This window comes from Bos indicus x Bos taurus, chromosome 1 (genome assembly GCF_003369695.1).
Source record: "Bos indicus x Bos taurus breed Angus x Brahman F1 hybrid chromosome 1, Bos_hybrid_MaternalHap_v2.0, whole genome shotgun sequence".
In the NCBI taxonomy this organism is placed as follows: Eukaryota; Metazoa; Chordata; class Mammalia; order Artiodactyla; family Bovidae; genus Bos; species Bos indicus x Bos taurus.
The window spans coordinates 139,835,810-139,851,934 of record NC_040076.1 but is presented as its reverse complement, the minus strand read 5'-3'; the positions used below and the strand labels follow the sequence as shown (position 1 = coordinate 139,851,934).

The following is a 16,125-nucleotide window of genomic DNA, read 5'->3' as shown; positions in this document are numbered from 1 at the left end:
CTCTGGAAAAGGGAATGGCTACCCGCTCCAGTATTCTTGCCTGGAGAATCGCGTGGACAGAGGAGCCTGGTGGGCTACAGTCCATGCGGTCGCAAAGAGCTGGACACGACTGAGCGACTAACACTGTCAGTGCTACTCTCGGTCCTTCCCGCTGTCTCTTCTGTAGCTATCATTTTAGTGCATGGCTATCTTTGGGTGAAATCTATGTGTTAACCTCATCTTCAGCAGTAGAACAAAGAGTGATTCACCATCTGTTTCATAGGTGAACTATCCAGAGAAGTGATCCATTCAGAGTATCTATGTTTTTTCCTTTTACTGCAGCTAATATCTGTCTATTACCATAACAGAGAAGTGATCCATTCAGAGTATCTATGTTTTTTCCTTTTACTGCAGCTAATAACTGTCTATTACCATAACAGAGAAGTGATCCATTCAGAGTATCTATGTTTTTTCCTTTTACTGCAGCTAATAACTGTCTATTACCATAACAGAGAAGTGGTGAACTATCCAAAGCTTAAAAAGTAGGCTGTATTATGAAAGGTCACACAAAGTGATATTGACAGATTTAGAATTCAGATCCACTGGATTCCCAGACTCAGAATTTTTTTTCCTCCACAATGAGGAATCTCTCCAGGTGTTTGAACTTGTTACTCTTGGTAACAGGGAAAGACCGTTTAACTTTATAACAACAGGAAAAAAAAATTAGCTGAGTAGATTGAGCAAGCAATAATAAAGGGTGTATGTGTGTTAGTCATTCAGTTACGTCCAACTCTTTGTGACCCCATGGACTGTAGCCCGCCAGACTCCTCTGTCCATGGGATTGTCCAGGCAAGAATACTGGAATGGGTTGCCATTCCCTTTTCCATGGGATCTTCCTGACCCAGAGATCGAATCTGGGTCTCCCGTATTGCAGGTAGATTCTTTACCGCCTGAGTCACCAGGGAAGTCCTTAATAAAGGGTACTAGAACATGCCACTCCAGTACTCTTGCCTGGAAAATCCCATGGATGGAGGACCTTGGTAGGCTGCAGTCCATGGGGTTGGGAAGAGTCGGACACAACTGAGTGACTTCACTTTCACTTTTCACTTTCATGCATTGGAGGAGGAAATGGCAACCCACTCCAGTGTTCTTGCCTAGAGAATCCCAGGGATGGCAGGGCCTGTTGGGCTTCCGTCTATGGGGTTGCGCAGAGTCGGACACGACTGAAGTGACTTAGCAGCAGCAGCAGCAGCAGCAGCAGCAGCAGCAGCAGAACATATGCAGTTAATTATTTGTGTCTAAGTTCCCCAAGAAGGAAAACCAGCATTTATCGCCAAACTTGAATTTATCCTTGTGTATTCAGTTTGGTTATACATACTGATTTTCCTCCCTTGGTAACTGATAGTTTCTTCCATCCCAATGAGATGATGATTATAATCCAGTCCCTTCCCTCCAATCCTGTTATCGCATCAAATGCCATGACTCTGCCCCTGAGACTCAGATCTGTTTAGACTGTAAGCTCCCTGAAGGCGGAGGCTGTGTTGCACTCCTTTCTGTGTTCTCAGAACCTGGACAGTGCTGTCCCGGGGAATGGATGCACGTCTCAGCTCTGGTTTCTACTCACCCAGAACACATGGCCCACCATAGAATCAGCTCCCACTTGCTCCCTTCAGGACGACATGCTTGCCGGCTGGCTGCAACTCACAGTTCGGCAAACTGGATTCCTAGACCTGTTGCTGTTTCTCTGCCTCTGATGCTGCCAGAAACCCAAAGGCATGGTGCTGAGCCTCAGAATGTGCCATCTGCTGTGAGTTCACCACTCAGCACCATGATGGGAGGGTGGGGCTGTAGGACTGCTACCCTGAGAATTCCTACGGCATTCCCAATCATGCCACTGCCCCATTTTCTTTGGTAGTTTTGATCTTGGGTGGCCTCAGCCTGCAGCAGCTGGGAGTGGGGCTTCAGTTTCCCCACCAGAGAGATTGAGTTCAGGTCCTGGCGACGAGATCACCAATCCTAGCCACTGGACCAGTGGTCAGTGACCAGGCCCTCACCCTTTGGCTTTGCAGAAGAAGTATTCCCACAAAGATGGAAAGTAGTGAAACAAGTAAAGTATTTATTAGGAGGAAAAAGAGTACAGTATATGTGGATAGACAGGTGGGCTGACCCAGAAAGAGTCACTGAGTCGTACCCTCGTGGCAGTATGAGGCATTTCTTCCAGGTTTCCTCTGATCAGTCATTTTGGTTTGCCTGGTTCACAGTCCATATTTGGTGCATCTCGGAGCCCTCCCATGAGTACATACGCATCTCTCAGCCAAGAGGGATTGAAGAGGCTTATGGGTAGTTAGCATCACTTAGCACCATTCCCCTTTGACCCCCAGAAGCCTTTCTGCACTCATATAGTCAGGGAGGTCTCCTGACTTTGAGAAATAAGTGGTCTGGGCAGGGCCCAGCTGCCTCTCCTAATTGTGCTGCTGTTCTTATTCTGGGGTTTCAGTCCACAGGAAATGAATCTCCTATCACTTTATCCTCAGGCTCCTCACCTACCTCCCACCTCAGTTTTACATTTCTGGATAGAACTAGTCCACTAGCCCCTGTGCTGAGCGTAGCAAGGCTGGTACTAAGCTGTAGGTTTTCTTCACTGGCATTAACACACCAGCTCATGCCAATAAACACTGGAGACCTGTGCCAGCACTCAATTGAAACCCATTTCTTCTGGGTTTATGCAAAGTTCTAAGAGCTTTGGTATGTCTGGTTTCTCCCTCTCAGCACACACATCCTGAGAGTATCCACAGCGATTCTGTCAGCAGAGAGAGGTGACAGCTCAGAGCCTGGTGGTAAAGGAGGGAACCGTGTGTGTTCGTGCGTGCTAAGTTACTTCAGTCTTGTCCAACTCTTTGTGATCCTATGGACCTTAGCCCACCAGGCTCCTCTGTCCAAGGTATTCTCCAGGCAAGAATAATGGAGTATCTTGTTGTGCCCTTCTCCAGGGCATCTTCCTGATCCAGGGATTGATCTCATCTCCTTTACATCTCCTGCCTTGGAGGTGGATTCTTCACCACCAGTGCTACCTGGGAAGCCCAGAGAGAACAGATGAACTATTAAAGACAGAACTGGGGACTTGAACTCCTGGGCCATTCAGGGCATGTTGAGAAGCCAAGATAGCTTCTGATATATCCCTTTAATAACTGAGCAGTGTGGCTCAATAGTCTACAACTGCAATCATGACCCTAAATCCAAAAATCATTCACGATTGTTCAGTTGACTGCTTTGCAGTATGTTTAACATGACAAACAAAAAGTGTGGACTATATTTTAGCAGTGTTTATATGTAAAGTGCTAATAATTTTCCAAGGAAAATAAAATTACCTACAAAAGTTTGGCTTTGCACAGTTGTATGTTACCAGACAGTTCTGAGTAGTAAAGGGGTGTGTGTGTGTGTGTGTGTGAGAGAGAGAGAGAGAGAGAGAGAGAGACTGTGTGTGTAGTTTATTGCTATTAATATTTTGTTTTAATATTTGCCTATCTTAACAGAACCACATTCTTCCATCTCATTTAAGGCTGTGAACAAATCCATTTATTCCATATGACACAAAATCCTTTGCTGATGTAAGGCAGAAAGCAGGGTGCATTGAAAAGCAAGGGGGTGGTTGAGAAGATTCCCTGTTACCATGAAACCAAGACACCTGGTGTCCTAGTGACATAGCTATGCCTCATTGTCCTAAGAGTTCCCTGTATCTTGGGAGTTTAGGCTGAACCCCAGGACTCTGGGTCTTTGTGGTCCTCTCCTAATCAGATTCTTCTATTCTTCATTTTTATTTTAGGTTTTAAAATATTGATCAGTTTGGTGATGGGGTTCAGTGAGAAATAATGGGTTCGACAGAGATGGTTCAAATTAGCATGGGAATTCAGCCAACTCCTTCTTCCTTCCCTGTGAATATCTCAGAAAATGTTTCACACCAACAAGGTTCTCAATTCTCTGAAACACCATGTCTTTAGAGAGTTTATTTAGCATGCTAAGTGGATAAAAAGGAGTCAGCTATTCCAGGAGCAAAGTGAGTGATTAAATTAAATGTACCTGGAGAGTAGAGCCCTCTTAGGAATCAGCGGAGTAATGAGCGCAGGCTGCTGCTTCTGCAACCCTGAGCATCTCCTGACACTCGGAGGAGCCGTGCACAAGAGGCTCCCCTTACATTGTCACCACTGATGATGGCCTGTCAATTCTAGTGCAAAGACGCCGTCTTCGAGTGGTGACAGGAGTTAATATAGTAGCTTTTTGTTCCTTGTTTCTGTCTTTCTGTACTTTAAAGTAACTGGTTATTAAAGCATTATGTAAGTATGCAAAATATATTGACAGGAAAAAATGTTTCAATTATACACAATATACACTGGTAAGACCTGTTTGGCATGTGATGACAGATGACAAGTGGTAATTTTACTGGCTGTTTTCAGGGGGAGGATAAAGCAAAAGTAGCTAGAATATACATAATTCCCTTTTTCAGCTATTCTAATGTTTAGCATATTTATAGCATATTTTAAAATAAGTAACTAATATATTTGTTAAAAAAATAAATTTATCACTTAAAGGTATTTTATCCTTTAGTAGTTAATTGGTGTTCTTCTGGAAAGCTTATGCTGGATCAGTGTTTGTTTTATGATTTTTTAAATTCATGTCCATTGAATTGCTTTCATATTGCATAAGAAGCAATAAGCTGTTTTTACTTTATCTGACAGTTGATCTATGAATAATTTATACTTCTTATAAGAAGTAACCATGCGATGGCTGTGAGAATTGTGTTCACAGCTTTAAATATTTGAGACCTACAATTAATGAAGTCAGAACTTCTGGCAAATTCTGATTAATATAAACCAAAGGCAGTTTCAAATGAAACTAAGGAAAACAAACAGTTGAAAAGAATGTGAATTTTTGTCATTTTGGTCTTTTCCCAAAGAAGCAAAATGACATTACCTTTCAAGTAGAATTGCATCAGATGTAGAAATTTTCCATAGGAAAGGCTAACAGTGGAACACAAGGAGTTGAGTCTCCCACCATGTAAGTGCTGGCGCTCACCTAGGAATGTACTCCTTTGCTTTTATTTGGTGTATCACAAAAATTATCACTGAACAGTGAACACTTATCTTTAGGTATTTACATATCTTTAGATATTTTAACATTAATTGGATATTAATTAGTTAAAGATATTAAATATCTTTAGATAGTTTTGAAGGAAAGACTCTTCTTTATTCTCCTTCAAGCAACAATGATGCTTGGTCTCTTAATGCTGGCCATTTCTGTTCAAACTGAGTTATAGAGGCAAAACCCACAGGTCACGGAGAGCACATTGTATCCAGTGTTGATATGCAGGAGAAAGAGGTGGGTATCACTTTTTTCTTCCAGAGGTGAAAATGCTATCATCGATAATTTCAGTAGTAATCAGAAAATAGAAGCTCTCTAAAGCACTGAATATACGAAGAATTGATCTTTATCCTAGAATATAGATGTAAGTGTTGGTTATCATTGAGGAAATTAGTCTTTCCTGGGAAGGTTGTGGAATATATCATTGTTCTTTAGTCTAACATGTTTATGTATTTATTGAAACATTTGAAATACTTACGTGATATAGAAATTTATAAGAGAAAATTAATACTCCTTTAATTTGTCATATTCTGAGAGAAAAGTGATGGTCAAAGAAAATCTGCTAAATTAGCAACATACCAATTATATGCCAACTCTCTTGCTCCTAAATAAATACATGACCTAAAAAATTAATTAATGAGACTCAGCTTTGCAAGTATGTATTTATTTTGTAGTATACTCACTAAAATCCCCTAATTTAGAATAAAGTATTAATGTAGCTTGAAGCCTTAAAGTAACACACACACAAACGCAAACACACACACACATCTATTATTTGCCTTCATATGAGTTTCCTTCAGGTGAAGAAAATCTATTCAGTGCCTTTGTATGACTGGGTTGCTTCTGTTCTGTTCTGTTTTAATGGGGTAATCATTTTCTTCTATTTTAGGATCTAGATTTCTCATCACATCCACGGGCGCCTTGTATATTAAAGATGTACAAAATGAAGATGGATTGTATAACTACCGCTGTGTCACGCGGCACAGATACACCGGGGAGACCAGGCAAAGTAACAGCGCTAGACTTTTCGTATCAGGTAAAAACTCATCGGCACTGAGATTTCTGTTTCTGTTTTCTTTTGTTAGTGCTCTGGGATGACTCCAGTAAAATCATGGAACTTACAAGTAAAATGAAGTCTGTATTTCTGTCCCAAAATATTCTAGCAACTTGAGGGTTTTTTAAATAAAAAAAAAAAGAAAGAAAGAAAAAACTTTTCCCGATACAGTACAATGCAAATATGGATATTTCACCTATTGTAAAATTCCAAATTTCTTTGACCCTATATTATTGCTACTTTGTTGACAATGCCTCCTCTCACTATTGTATGTTATGACTGGTGATACCAATTAGCACCTCAGTGCTTTCTACTCTGCAGAGCTCTAAGGGAGCAGGACGTAGTCCTTGGAACACACCTCTTATTCCCCATCTAGCAGTAGTGGAGAAATTATCCACATTGACTTAGAAGGGTGGGTTTGGTGGGGGATGGGGGGAGACTCAAGAGGGAGGGAACATATGTATACTTATGGAAAATTCATGGTGTTGTATGGTGGAAGCCAACACAAAAATGTAAATCAGTTATCCTCCAATAAAAAACTTAAAAATGTAATATTCTATGCCCATTGGTTTAATACAGCTCCTTTTTTAAGACTATCTTACACATTTTTAAATATAGCATATACATTATAAAGTGAGTATAATGATAATAATCATTATTAGTGAGTATAATAATGAGATTTTGAAATGTATATTGATTTGCAAATAAGGACTCAATTTAATGACTAAGAACTTTCTACATTATATATATATATATATATATATATATATATATATATATATATTTAACCAATTGGTCAAAATAAAACAAAATCATGGGTATGAAAAAAAAAATGAAGTTAAAGAAATAGGCATGGCCTTCCAGGATTATTCTCAAGTGAAGGAAACCCAAAAACAGTTTATTCCACTTTCATAAATATATCAGTTTTGTGCCTCTTTTAATGGGAGTTATACTTTGAGAAGATATCGACCTTTTGCAGAATCTTTACAGTTGGCTTGCTGTTGATCCATCAGTCAAACAAATCAGCAATACGTTTACACAGGATTGCATTAGTGCTCCGTGCAGAAGTTTAGAAGTATGAAATTACCATCTCAGTATTAGAAATCAAATGTAAAATATATGACTTTTGGTCTTATAGTTTTAGAATATAAAATTGATCCATGTGTATATGTACCACAGCTTTCTTATCCATTCATCTGCTGATGGGCATCTAGGTTGCTTCCATGTCCTGGCAATTATAAACAGTGCTGCGATGAACACTGGGGTACACGTGTCTCTTTCCCTTCTGGTTTCCTCAGTGTGTATGCCCAGCAGTGGGATTGCTGGATCATAAGGCAGTTCTATTTCCAGTTTTTTAAGGAATCTCCACACTGTTCTCCATAGTGGCTGTACTAGTTTGCATTCCCACCAACAGTGTAAGAGGGTTCCCTTTTCTCCACACCCTCTCCCAGCATTTATTATTTGTAGACTTTTGGATCGCAGTCATTCTGACTGGTGTGAAATGGTACCTCATAGTGGTTTTACACAATGGAGAATTACTCAGCCATTAAAAAGAATACATTTGAATCAGTTCTAATGAGGTGGATGAAACTGGAGCCTATTATACAGAGTGAAGTAAGCCAGAAAGAAAAACACCAATACAGTATACTAATGCATATATATGGAATTTAGAAAGATGGTAACAATAACCCAGTGTACGAGACAGCAAAAGAGACACTGATGTATAGAACAGTCTTATGGACTCTGTGGGAGAGGGAGAGGGTGGGAAGATTTGGGAGAATGGCATTGAAACATGTAAAATATCATGTTTGAAACGAGTTGCCAGTCCAGGTTCGATGCACGATACTGGATGCTTGGGGCTAGTGCACTGGGACGACCCAGAGGGATGGTATGGGGAGGGAAGAGGGAGGAGGGTTCAGGATGGGGAACACATGTATACCTGTGGCGGATTCATTCTGATATTTGGCAAAACTAATACAATTATGCAAAGTTTAAAAATAAAATAAAATTAGAAAAAAAAAATTGATCCATGCAGTGATTAGTAATTTTATTTGCCATGATGTTTTGTGTGGGAGACATAATAACAAGTTTTCAAGTGCTGGAGTAATTAGAACAATGTCACCTAACACCCACATATTGCCCTTGATAATGCTTTATCTGAATTCCTCTTCCCCATTTACATCCTTAAAATAGCCAATGCTCACCTGTCTTTTAAGGTTTAGGAAAAACATAAGTCATAACTAATTGATATTTTTTCCCCTCTGAACTTGAAATAGTTTATCTTTACCTGTTCTTTTTCATATCAGTTGTTACTTTATCTCTTGTGTTATTAGTTATGACTTGTTGCCTCTGTTTAGGGCTAGAATAATCAGCACAGTAAAAAAAAAAAAAAATACGCTTGTTTGTACACCCGTGGTGGATTCATGTTGATCTGTGGCAGAACCAATACAATATTGTGAAGTAATTAGCCTCCAATTAAAATAAATAAATTTAAATTTAAAAAAAAGAAAAGTGAGAACCCAGCTCTATGGCCCTTAAAACATCTTAAAATTGTGGAGGTGGAGGGGCTTTGTAAGTTACCCAGTCAAAATAAAGAGTTGGAATTTGTTTTAAAAATAAATAAATAAATAAAATGCCCAGAAAATAAACCTAAAAATATGTGCTAGAAATTCTTGCAAAAATATCCTAACATATTTGCTTGTTGTTTTAAACCTAGCTCTTGACAGCTATCCAAAACCTCCTGGATAGGGCATGCACATTATACACGTCAGAGAACATAACAGAGCAGGAAAGTGAAAGATCACCTTCTGGTGTGAAATAAGCAGGGTCTTTGATAAGAAGACCAGCCAGCCCTCAAAGTTTCCCTCTGCTTCAGAAGCCCTATCCTCCAACCAACCAGACTTGTATTATTGAAAAATAAAACTTCAAAAATTAAAAAAAATTAAAATTAAATTAAAATGTTGAGAAGATAAATTATAAAATGAGTAGCCTCTATTACGTGTTCCATGGTGTTTTTAATAATAGGCTTTCCTGATAGCTCAGTTGGTAAAGAATCTGCCTGCAGTGCCAGAGACCTCCATTCAATTCCCGGGTTGGGAAGATCCCTTGGAGAAGGGATAGGCCACCCACTCCTGTATTCTTGGGCTTCCCTGTGGCTCAGCTGGTAAACAGTCAGCCTGCAATGTGGGAGTCCTGGGTTTTATCCCTGGGTTGGGAAGATTCCCTGGAGAAGGGAAAGGCTATCCATTCCAGTATTCTGCCCTGGAAAATTCCATGGACTGTGTAGTCCATGGGGTCACAAAGCGTCAGACATGACTGAGCGACTTTCACTTTCACAGTGCTTTTAATAAGAGCACAATGGTATATTTGTTCAGAATATCCTAGGAAAGGTCTTTTATGATTGAGGAGGAACTTTTTCACGACAATACTGAAGTAAGAAAGGAAACAGTCTCGGAGGAATGGTGGCATGGATCTGGGTATAAGATGAAACTGAGCTTAGCAAAAAGAAGCAGATATGTATTTCTCCATTGAGATAATGTGAATCAAGTGATGATAATCTCAGGAGGCCATTTTTCTCTGAAGTGAAACCTGGAAAAAAAAGTAAAACCTTAAAAAAAAAAGGTGAGAAAACAGAAAAAATAGCCTTGTTTATCTCTAGATCATGAAGTACTGATTTCTCAGAGTTGAAAAGGCAAATTTGCTTTTTTTAATCACAAGCTTAATTATTATTTTTTAAAGAATGTTTCAAAAATAAGCAGCAGGACTCATGAGCATTGATTGGGTCACCACAGAAGCGACGCGACGAGAGTCGTGAGATTGCCTCATGAGCATTTGTGCACATCAGTAAGAAGCATCAGAGGAGAGACTAGTAAAGGAGCATCATACACTTGAACACCAGCAGAAAAGAAGAGACGGGATAAGACTGAACATTTGGGGTTAAAGGTGGTAGTTGTAAGAAGGGAGAAGTCAGCAGAGTCACACAGACTCAAAAGGCTCTTAAGAGAGTCTACTGCTTATGGCATGTAGCTTGTGACGTTTTGGTCAGAGAAATTTCAGTAAAGTAGTTGAGGGAGGAAACAGTTGATGCTAGAACTTGGGAATGTAGACACTGAGTGCAGATTATCTAGAGTTTAAGCTTTGAAGGATAACAGAAAATTATTTAATTTTAAATTAGATCTAAATTGTTAATAAATGTATACATGGGGTTTGCTAGTGGGGTTATGCTAGTAATAAGGTTTTTAATGATTCCAAATCCTTCCTGGAGTGGAAACAGGCTCAATAGGATAACAAAAGAAATAGAATGTGGATGTCATTTTCAACAAAAGTAGGTGACAGGGATCCTCAGAAACTCTTAAACATGTGGGGCTGTAGATAAACTACTGGCAACAGCAGGTCCAATGTAAGAGAAGCAGCAGTGTAAGAGAAGCAATGGATGGTGAAGGGGGAAGGCCTATTGAGATTACTATATAGTCACAGAAATGCAAAATAGTCAACAAATTGTTTTTGTTCTGTTGCTAAGTCATGTCAGATTCTTTGCAACCCTATAGACTGCAGCATGCTGGTCTTCCCTGTCCTTTACTATCTCCCAGAGTGTGCTCAAACTTTTGTCCATTGTGTCGGTGATGCCATCCAACCATCTCATCCTCTGTTGCCCCCTTCTCCTCTTGCCCTCAGTCTTTCCCAACATCAGGGTCTTTCCCAGTGAGCTGGTTCTTCACATCAAGTGGACAAGGTATTGGAGCTTCAGCTTCAACATGATTTCTTCCAATGAATATTCAAGGTTGATTTCCTTTAGGATTGACTGGTTTGATCCCCTTGCTGTTCAAGGGGCTGTCAAGAGTCTTCTCCAGTACTACAATTCAAAAGCGTCAATTCTTCACCACTTGGCCTTCTTTATGACCCAATTCTCACATCTGTACATGACTACTGGAAACACCATAGTGTTGACCATAGGAAACTTTGTCAGCATATGCTCATCTCCAAAAAGCAGAGGAGGACTATTTCTTGATGGGAACCTGGGAAAATGTGTTTGAGGATATTCACAACACTTGGATAGCCCTGTGCAAGCTCTGAGCTGAAGATGAGTATAAAAGGCTGTGACATCACATAGTTAACTGGTGGTCTAACGCCTTGTGTATCTCAGAAGTATTCAGCAAATACTACTTTCAGAAGAAGAGAGATTCACCCTGAGGGAAACTGCTGGATTTAGGAATCAAACTGAGCCAGAGTGAAAAACTAAATGGAGAGAGAGAAGGTGTTTCCATTGAAAAGGTCCAGAAGCAATGGGCAACCAATAGCAACTAGCAACTCTACCGCCTAGACAATAGTCTCTTTTAAATATTATGCCATAATAATAGGGACCACGGTTCCTTGAAATAATGATCACTTATTGGTTTGGGACAGGAAACATGCAAGATGAGCCTGAAATATAAATAGGGTCTTGCCAAAATTATATGTGAATAAATATATATATGTATTAATATTAAGGCATACATAGGTGTGTATATGTGTGCATACATATATACTTACATAATGTACATGTACAATTATATAATTATTTGCATATATATTTACATGTACACATGTCCATATACATTAAATAATAACAGAAGCAATAATAATAATAATCTTATTGGTCTACTTAGTGGTAACTAGGGCAGGCACCAACTCTTGACTTTGATAATTAGTCATTATAGAGAACAATGAAAATTCTCCCTATATTTCCTGTAAGTACTATATATTTTATGATAACCAAACAACCCTAGTTCAGGAAGAAAAGTTCTTATTTACAGAATAATCATATCTGTTGAATGTGAAGATAAGAAAATATTAAAATCGTGATTTTCAACCCTTAGTAAAATAATTCAGACAAACATCATCTGAATTTGCTTATCATTTTTAGCCTTATTGAGTTTTGCATGCAACTCATATAGCCTCATTATATAGATGCAAAGGGAATGACAAAAGGTTGAGCTTGATCTAACCAATCCATCAGAACTAAATTCCAGTCATAAGAAAAAATGGCAATAGAGGAACAGGCTAAATGACAGCATAAAGAAAGGTATTCAAAGTGTGGGATTTCCTATGCAATAACTTATCTGTTTCTTCAATAACCCAGAGACATGAGAAGAAATAGAAGAGAGGCTGCTCTGAATTAAAAGAGTCAAGAACGATAACAACAACAACAAAAAAAGAACAATAACAATTAAGATCACCAATAAGGGAGTGTGGCAAAGATAATGGAGTAGAAAGATCCTAAGCTAATTCTTCGCATGGACACACCAAAAATACTACTATTTATAGAGGAAATATCAATGATAATAACTTGCAGACATGCAGAAAAGTTTTCCACAATTAAAAATATAAAGACAGAACCACAGTGAGATGGGTAGGAGGTGCAGAGATGACAAACTCCCAGAGAGGCAAGCCTCAAATGGAAAAATCAAAATTGCAGAAGTTCTCCCCAAGGAGCAAGGGGTCTGAGCCCAACATCAAGCTTCTTAGTCTTGGAGTTCTCCACCAGGAAGATGAAAGCTCCAGAATGTCTGGCTTTGAAAGCCAGTGGGGCTTATGTATGGGAGAGTTGGAGGGTTATAAAATAGATACTCCACTCTTAAAGACTCATGCAAAATCTCTCATGCTCCAAGACCCAGTGCAGAGGCAATCATTTGAAAGTAGCCTGGGTCAGACCCACTTGCTAATTTTGGAAAGCCTCCTGGAAAGGCAGTAACTAACTGGGACTGCCCCAGGATATAGACAACATTTTAGTCGCTAAGTTGTATCCAACATTTTACAACCCCATGGACTGCAGCACACCAGGCTTCTCTCTCCTTTACCATCTCCAGAGTCTGCTCAAATTCATGTCCATTGAATCAGTGATGCTATCTAACCATGTCATCCTCTGCTTCCCCTTTATCCTTTTGCCTTCAACCTTTCCCATCATTAGGGTCTTTTCCAATGAGTTGGCTCTTCACATCAGATAGCCAAAGTATTGGAGCTTCAGATTCATCATCAGTCCTTCCATAAATATTCAGGGTTTATTTTCTTTAGGATTGACTGGTTTGATTTTCTTTCAGCCGAAGGAACTCTCAAAAGAGTCTTCTCAAGCACCATAGTTGTTTATGGTCCAACTCTCACATCCATACATGACTACTGGAAAAGCTATTGCTTTGACTAGGCTGACTTTGTTGGCAAAGTGATGTCTCTGCTTTTTAATTCTCTTTCTAGGTCTGTCATAGCTTTCCTTCCAAGGAACAAGCATCTTTTTAATTTCATGGCTGCAGACACTATCCACAGTAATTTTGGAGACCAACAAAATAAAATCTGTCACTACTTTTACATTTTCCCTTTCTATTTGTCATAAAATGATGGGACTGGATGCCATAATCTTGATTATTTTTTTTAATGTTGAGTTTTAAGCCAGGTTTTTCACCAATCATAGACATTGGTGGAAGCAATTTTGGAGAGCTCATTCTATCACGAGGACACTATGCTGGCAAGTGCCATTTTGGAGTCTTCCTTCTTGCTTATTAGTGCTGGTGGTTTACCTGCCTATTAGACAATTTGACAGCAACCCCTGGACCAACACCACCCTAGGGCTAGCAGCCCATTGCATGGAAAACCAGCCCCCCGACTAGTAGGGCAGCAGCCTCTACATGAAGCAGGGCCTGCCAGCCAACCAGGCTGGGGTCCATCCCTGCCTACCAGCCACTCTCAGTAGTCAGCCCCACCATAACTGAAGGGTCCCTGCAGTCCACTTAAGGGGCTCCCCTAGAGCACTTGGCTCTGGGAACCAGTGTGCTGCTGGGCCCCATAGCACATTTCCAATATCAGGCCACTTCCTCAAAATTGGGATATGTAAGTGATATATATATATAACACAGATGCAAAAACAGAATTCAGCAAAATGAGGCAACTGAGGAATATTTTGCAAATAAAAGAACAAGATAAAATTACAGAAGAAGAACTAAGGAGATAACAATCTCCCTAACAAAAAAAATACAAGGTTAAGATCACAAAGGTGTTCAATGAACTTGAGAGAAGAATGAATGAACATGATGAGAAGTCTAATAGCAAGTTAGAAAACACAAGAACCAAACAGAGCTGAAGACTATGATTACTAAACAGAAGAATACACTAGAAGGAATCAACAGTAGATTAGATTAAGCAGGGGAACAGATCAGTGAACTGGAAGACAGAGTAGTGGAAAACTCCTACGTGGAACTGAAGACAGAAAAAAAAAAATTAAAATGAAGACAGTTTAAGAGACCTGGGGATAATCACACTTACTATCTTATAGGGGTCTCAGAAGGAAAAGAGAGGGAGAAAGGGGCAGAAAAATTATTGGAAGAAATAATAGCTCAACACTTCCCTAACCAGGGAATGTAAACAAGTATTCAGGTCCACGAAGCAGAGGATCACTCTCTCACACACACACACAAAGATGAACCAAAGAGATCCACACCAAGACACATTATAATTAAAGTGGCAAAAATTAAAGATATAGAGAGAATGTTAAACACAGCAAGGAAAAAGGAACTACTTAAATACAAAAGAACTCCCATGAGACTATCAATTGACTTTTCAGTAGAAACTTTGCAGGCCAGAAAGCAGTGTCATAATATGTTTAAAGTGATGAAATAAAAATAAACAAAATAAGATTATTCTACAAAAGAGAGATAAGAGTTTTACAGATAAGCAAAAGTTAAAAGATTTCACTGTCACTAAACCTTCCCTGATAGCTCAGATGGTGGAGAATCCACCTCCAGTGCAGGAGATCTGAGTTCAATATCTGGGTTGTGAAGATCTCCTGGAGGAGAAAATGGCAACCCACTCCATTATTCTTGCCTGTAGAATCCCCATGGACAGAGGAACCTGAACGGCTACAGTCCATGGGGTTGCAAAGAGTCAGACACAACTAAGCGACTAAGCACACAAGCCTATCTTATAAAGACTATGAAAGGGACTTCTCTAAGCACCGAAAAGACTACATCTAGAAATATGAAATTTAGAAAAAGAAAATATGACTGGTAAAGTAAACATATAGTAAAGGTAGTTGACGCGCAAATTGTAAGGCTAGCAAAAGGTTGAAAGACAAAAGCAGAAAGATCATCTATATCCACAATAAGTTGAGGGCTACACAAAACAGAAAGATGTAAAATATAAACTCAAAATACTAAAATGGTGGCAAGTAAAAAATGGAGTTTTTAGAATGTGTTCAAACTTAAGAGATCATCAAATTAAAATAATCAAGTGTGTGTATATATATATACACACACATACACACATATATATATCCATATAAATCTATATACAAGCCAAAATACATTTATATACAAGCCAAAAATCTATACTGGGTACACGAGAAAAGAAAAATGAATCCAGACATAATGCTAAAGATAGTCATCAAATCACAAGGGAAGAAAGCAGAAAAAGCAAAAAGAAAACTATGAAAATAAGAAAACAATGAACAAAATAACAGTAAGTACATATCTGCCAATAATTACTTTAAATGTAAATGGACTAATGCTCTAATCAAAAGGTATACTGTGGCTGATTTGATTAAAAAAAAAAACAAAAACACATATATGCTGCCAACAAGAGACTCACTTCAAATCTAAAGACACACACAGACTGAAAGTTAGGGGATGGAAACAGGTATTTGGTCAAATGGAAACAAAAAGAAGGTTGGTGTAGCAATACTTGTATCAGAAATGTAGACTTTAAAACAAAGACTTTTGTATTTTGTTAAAATACAGGAAAGAATATTACATGATGATAAAGGGATCAATCTGAAAGGGAAATATAGCAGTGGTAATTTCTATGCATCCAACATAGAAATACTTAAATAAAGAGAATACTAGCAGACGTAATGGGAAATATTGACAGCAACACAATTATAGAAACAGATTTTAATGTCCCATTTACATCAATGAACAGATCATACAAAAAGAAAA

General features: G+C 38.9%; 1 protein-coding gene across 1 annotated transcript in view; it reads left to right on the top strand.

The window, feature by feature from the left end:
* DSCAM (DS cell adhesion molecule) overlaps window positions 1-16,125 on the top strand; it is an 859,941-nt gene that overhangs the window by 519,224 nt on the left and 324,592 nt on the right. Inside the window, 1 exon segment of the mRNA XM_027551145.1 lies at window positions 6,005-6,151. Within this exon segment, the coding sequence (XP_027406946.1) occupies window positions 6,005-6,151 (147 nt within the window).